Below are 6,273 nucleotides of genomic sequence, written 5' to 3' on the forward strand. Positions count from 1 at the left end.
GGTTACAGCCAGCTTCTTGTTAGTCAATGTGCTGCAAAAAGTGAAATGGGGATAATCTTTATTTTTTATTGGCAAAAAAACCAAAAAAACAACAATAACAAAAAACAAATAATATGTGGTTTTGTTAATTTGAAAAAAAAAATACCAGAAACAATAATCATATATTTTATAAAATTGTTTTGTATTTTGGGGTAGGGATTTTATTGTATTTACACAATTCATTTTAATATAATATTATAAAATATAAAAACATATTTTGTATCTTCTTTTAAAGTATTATTTTAGTTTAAAAAAAAGAGCAAAAGTATCTAATAAGAGGCAGATTGGTGCCACCTGGTGGGGGGGAAAAATCTGAATAAAATGTAATGACATGGTTTAACCACTAGAAGGCAGTAAATTTTCCCTAGTTGTTGAGAAGGTGATGACCTGCTTCCTCTTAAGGCTATTTCTTCTGTGCTCTCCTCATCAGTCTCAGAGAGGCTGGTGTCAAAGTATGTGCCATCTTCTTATGAGGGGTACATCTGTGCACCAGATTTCTCTAACTCCTTCAGGAAATCTTCTTTTGGTTACTCTTCCCTCAATATTCTTCCACAGCGTCGTGTCGAGGTGTCTTCTGTCTACATATGGGAGCCCTGGCTTGTTCCTGCACACAGTACCATGGTCAATTTTCTCTGAAGAAGCTCTGTGCAAAGGGCATATGATGTGAAGAAATATTTGGACGTTATTGTGTGTCCCTGGAGAGCAGCTGTCACTTGGAGTACAATGCCCTGATTTCTTGCGTCTGCCCTGATTTCTGCCCAAACAATTTTCCTGTGTAGACTTACTTGCATATTCCAGGCATAGCTTGTACTGGCATCACAAACTGCCAAGATTTTAATGCAATATTTGACAGGTTTACTTGTATTATATATTAACTGCAGTCTTTCCACCTATTTTTTTCCATCTGTCACTAACAGTTTGTGTTCTCACCTGGCAGATCTTTCTTTGTCATCAAATCGGATGACCCTTGACAAGTTTCTAAACTTGCACAGTGGCATGGTGGCCCGAAACATCACTCTCCCTGATTTAGCATGCCATAGTAGTGGCTTCATTGTGAGATTTGTAGACACCAGCAAACATGAGCAGACCAAACCTTATATCAGTCCAGTCTACATCCATCTCCTTCTATCAGTAAATACAGCAAACACAAATTTGTCATGTCAACCATATATTGAATCTTTTCAATTTTATTGAAAAATAATTTTATGACTTAAATGGTCATGAGCACACCCCATTTTAGCACTGCTGTTTCAGAGCATCTGTTAAAACAAGTAGCCTACAACAGACATTTATCATTATATTTTACAAAATAATGTTTAGCAGGGTAATTAGATATTAATTATAAATCTAATATTTCCCCCCAAACAATATAATCTATGAAACGATTCAAATTATAGCATTTGTTTGAAACAATATATGGATTTTTTTTTTTTTTTTTAAATTTGTTTGTTGAAATGAACATACAGTGATATAACCATACAGAACAGAGAGAGAGAGAGAGAGAGAGAGCACCACTCGCTTTCAGACGCTCAGAATCTTGCGTCACTCCGTGCACCGCGGATAATTGTGACGTTCTACACACGTACACATGTCTGCTCCGTCACTATGGCTGCAAGAGACGCGAAATGGTGGTGAGACCTTGCTTGAATACAATTAGACAAAAAATATTCATTATACCTCTTATCTGACATTGACTGGTCTATGTTATGGGAACGGCGTATGCTATTTCCATACGAGGAACCATTTTGTTCAGTATTTGCACTGAAAAGAAGAGGATTAACAGGAGAACCCATCAGTTGCTTTCATTCAGACTTGGTAGCTGTTAAAATTATGTATGCATCACGCCCGAATACATGGTAAATAATAATGCCTGAAGTTAATTGAATGTCAGCGTTTTGTTACTGGAAAAGAAGACGTATTTTATATTCCACATCTTGCCGCGTTAAACCAGTCTGGATATACCGCTAAAATCCGATTTAGTGTGTACAGCACCGCATTCTCTGTCTCAAGAAACTCAGGATTACTGCACAATTGTCCATTTTGTTTGAACTGATTTCCAAGTCCTGCTTCGTATTTCAGAAAGAACATCCCTACTTCAAATAATCTAATGTCGAAAATGTACCACAAAGAGAAAAGCATTCCGATAAAGAGCAGCGCGTCCGCGCTGTACAACAACCTGAGCGTCCTGCGCATCGCGCCGCGCTGCCTCACCTATTTCACGGTGGTCCACGCCAACGTGGTAAACATGGTCAGCGCCTCCTGGGACGGGCTGAACTATTCCCACCGACAGCTGCAATCTAAAGAAGGCAACGTGACCACCAGCTCCTCACTTATCATGCAGGTAAGACTAAAGTACCATTTGAGTACCATTTTCTTGTTTTGGTACAGTTTTGCTTACGATATTTTAATGCTGTCACTATTTTAACACCACAAATTAGTAAGCTGAAAGTATTTTTTTTACTTTTGATTGTTTTCATATTTAACTCAAGATCATATAAAACACTGTTTTTGTCTGACAGGCAGCCTGGTGTGTCCTGCCCTCAAGAGATCTTCTAGTTCTCACTTCTCAGAAAGGAATCCAGGTGGGTTAAGTGTTATGCCATGCTCTTTAAAGGAGTAGTCCACTTTTCCTGATAATTTACTGGTCTCCATGCCATCCAAGATGTTCATGTCTTTCTTTCTTCAGTTGAAAAGAAATGAAGGCTTTTGATGAAAACATTCCAGGATTATTCTCCTTATAGTGGACTTCAATGGACTCCAGACGGTTGAAGGTCAAAATTAGAGTTTCAGTGCAGCTTCAAAGCGTTCCACACGATCCCAGACAAGGAATAAGGGTCTTATCTAGCGAAACAATCGGTCATTTTCTACAAAAATACAACTGTATATGCTTTATAAACATAAATGATCGCCTAGTACGTGCTTCTGCTTTCCGTATTCTTCAAAAAGCTTACGCTGTATGACCTATGCCTTCCCTATTCTACTTACGGAAAAAAATTAAACTGGCGCCGCGTTTGTTCTGTAAGTTGAATGCTTTGAAGCTGCACTGAAACTATAATTTTGACCTTCAACCGTTTGGAGTCCATTGAAGTCCACTATATGGAGAATAATCCTGGAATGTTTTCATCAAAAACCTTCATTTCTTTTCGAATGACGAAAGAAAGACATAAACATCTTGGATGACATGGGGGTGAGTAAATTATCAGGAAAATTTTATTTGAAAGTTAACTAATCCTTTGTTTATTCATCAGATGTATGAATCAGATGGATCCATTATGGTCTATTGGCATGCCCTGGACACACCAGAGACCCCCACAGGTCAGTGCACATGTCTGTCTCTGTAAATGGGTTTATTCTCATTCTTTCATTTATTTTCACCTAACTTGAAGAACGAACTGTGTGAAATTTGTTGTGACTAACTGCGTACCTCATAAAACTGAAATAACCTGTTGTAAATGGCCAGCTAAAGCAGTGTTTGCCCGAGGGATTGCAGCGGTGCGGGAAAAACACATTTGTGTAGGTAAGTGGCTTCATCTGTCAGCAGTGGATATATAGTAAATATCTGTCTGTTCTAAGCAAGCCATTTATACATTTCCCTAGTATGTATACTAAAAGAGCCCCTTTCCATTCCTCACACTTTTTTCAGGGGTCTCATCTGGCTCAGTGCTGGTGTTTGATGTTCCCAGTAAAGGCAGTAACATCACCCTGTCTGAGGTTTTGGAGGAACACAAAGAGGCCATTACAGACATGGCCTCTGAGTGCTCAGGCAGTCTGGTATTAACTTATAGTAACTTTCATGTTATAGTTGTAAACCATATGGCAAATGCTATTTTTATATATGTTTTATTTGTTATGTTTGGTTCAGTTGATTTAAATTACTGGTGGCTCAAATGTTTTAATATTAAACTGGCCTCTTTTTGCAGGAGTGCATTGCTGATTTAGTTAGCGCTGATGACTCTGGCCTCCTCTGTGTGTGGAAATCAGGAGAGGATTTTCAACTGCTCAACAAGATCCCTGGTTTTGAGTATGTTAGGAAGTAACAAGAGACAATGGGATTCATTCATGAAATTTTCATAAATATATGAGTATACAATTTGAACATATATATAGAGCTTCCCAAAATCTCTCCTCCAAAAACCTGAGATTTTATAGTTAAATGTGTGAATTCCAAAAATTTACAAATAGGGAGCACATACAAGCTCATTTTTAATTAGCATACTTCCAGTCCATGAATTACAACTGTATGAATTATGTGTACAGGAATCCTGTGGGATCTTTTGGACTCCCTTCTTAGGTTTGGCTCCAGTATATTGCATAGATGCAAAATAATAATTAGCCATATTTTTAACAAAAGTGATTCAATAAGTGTTAAGCTTGCTGACAAATGCTGATGCTCAGCTTTACATATAACCAATTAAAAAAGGAACTAATTTTGTGATTAATTATTGTTATGGTAAGTGTTATCAAAATGCAGTGTCATCAGTTTGCCTAAAAGAACACCATTTCATGAATCTGAAAAATGACTTCAGAACCACTTTACAAATGATTTACACAAAAACGTATTCTGCTTGTGTTTCATGAAAGAGGCTATATATCAGTGTATTGTATATTATAGTACATATATTATTAAAATGTGCATCTTCTTCTTTCAGCACAAGTTGTTCTTCAGTAAAACTATGGAAGGGCACAGTCATTGCTGGCTATGGGACGGGACAGATCCGTCTGTACGAGGCAGTCACAGGTATACTGCATGCAGAGGTCAATGCCCATGCACGCTGGATCTACTCATTGGACATTGCCCCATTCACTGGCCTGGTGAGAGAAAAAATGTATATGGTACTGTACTTTATGAATGTTTTAAAATTAATGTATGGATCAGTACATATCTGCACTTTAAATCTAGTAATTGAATTATTTAAATCTGTTTTGATCACAAATAGGCTTAATTAAGAAGTTTTCATAATCATATATAATCTTAAAATGGTAAACTCTTATATACTGATATTGTTTTCCTTGTTTAATGAAAAAGCTGCTCTCTGCAGCAGAAGACTCTTGGATTAGAGTGTGGCATCTGAGCTTGACCCCAGAAACTAACAGTGTTGAGGTAAAACCCTTCACAGAATCATACACTGCCATTCAAAATTTCAGTTTTTATTTTTAAGAATTTTTTTAGTCATCAAGATGCTTTAAATTGATCAAAAGTTACAGTAAATACATTTATGTTAATGTTATTTCTATCTCAAATATATATATATATATATATTTTATTAAGTGCTGCAAAGCACTTTATGTGTGTTCAGCTGATTTCAAACACATTTCGCAAACGCTTTTCTCTGCCCTTTCTAGATCGAGCACATGTATAATGAGTGTGTGACTGACACACAGATCTGCGGAGCCAAGTTCTGTGATGGGGACGGCTACGCATTTGCAGTGACCGGCTATGACTTGAGTGAGATCATCCGCTACACACAAGCCTAGTCAGGAATACATCATGCACTTCTAACACATTCCCATTGGTCATGAATGATCACCTGCAGCAGGAAGGTCATGTCTTGACCAAATATTGGTGAATAAATTGGTGTGATAATGCAGGGTCAGGGTGGAGTGAATGTTTTCTTAAAACTGTATAGATACTACCTGAAATTGCCTAAAAAGCCCCACTTGAACACCAGGAGTCTGTGTTAAGTATGTCTACATGACTGGCAGTTGTCCTGAATACAAAAATACACTTTTGGGCTCTGATATTGAGGTAAACTGTAAAACAACAGAACATATAGATCCCCTTCTAATCTGGGTAGAGAAGTATCAATATAAACATGTTAAAAGAGGTTGTTGCTCCTCAAATAATTTGTTTAGTAAATGTACTTCCTGAAGTGTTATTGAACAATTTATTTTACCTCTGAAAAATTTGGGGTTTGCAAATGAATCAGATGACAAGTAATCATATTTGTGGTTCAGAAAACAGAAGTTATCAAAATAGTTTTTATTTAATATGTTATATTATAAATATTAAATACTGCAAGAGACTATTTTTTTCCAAAGGGAATTATAATGTTCTTTATATTTGTCTTATTGCCTTAGAAATAATCACATTGTGTCTAGATAGTTATTTCAGCTTGATGTTAAAGCAAATATTTTATACTATATGTCGTTGTCTTAGTCTTTGTTATTTTCTGTTTCATTGTAAGCAATTGTCAGTGACAATTCAGCAAACTATTAAAAAAAATGTTTCACTCA

At 36.6% G+C, this 6,273-nt stretch overlaps 1 protein-coding gene across 3 annotated transcripts; it reads left to right on the plus strand.

The window, feature by feature from the left end:
* The first annotated feature begins 1,535 nt into the window (after positions 1-1,535).
* On the plus strand, positions 1,536-6,273 carry wdr54 (WD repeat domain 54). 3 transcript variants are annotated; one of them, XM_048188358.1, is made up of 10 exons: positions 1,536-1,670; positions 2,119-2,380; positions 2,559-2,621; positions 3,288-3,354; positions 3,500-3,556; positions 3,683-3,810; positions 3,960-4,060; positions 4,689-4,851; positions 5,066-5,140; positions 5,383-6,273. In XM_048188358.1, the coding sequence occupies exons 2-10, from the start codon at positions 2,147-2,149 to the stop codon at positions 5,512-5,514; spliced, it is 1,020 nt and encodes a 339-aa protein (XP_048044315.1). In that variant the 5' UTR covers positions 1,536-1,670; positions 2,119-2,146; the 3' UTR covers positions 5,515-6,273. The 3 variants fall into 3 exon arrangements, with proteins under 3 accessions (XP_048044315.1, XP_048044316.1, XP_048044314.1); XM_048188359.1 differs by having other exon boundaries at positions 1,599-1,895; XM_048188357.1 differs by having other exon boundaries at positions 1,600-2,380.

The sequence above is a fragment of the Megalobrama amblycephala genome, linkage group LG4, assembly GCF_018812025.1.
Source record: "Megalobrama amblycephala isolate DHTTF-2021 linkage group LG4, ASM1881202v1, whole genome shotgun sequence".
Lineage (NCBI taxonomy): Eukaryota > Metazoa > Chordata > Actinopteri > Cypriniformes > Xenocyprididae > Megalobrama > Megalobrama amblycephala.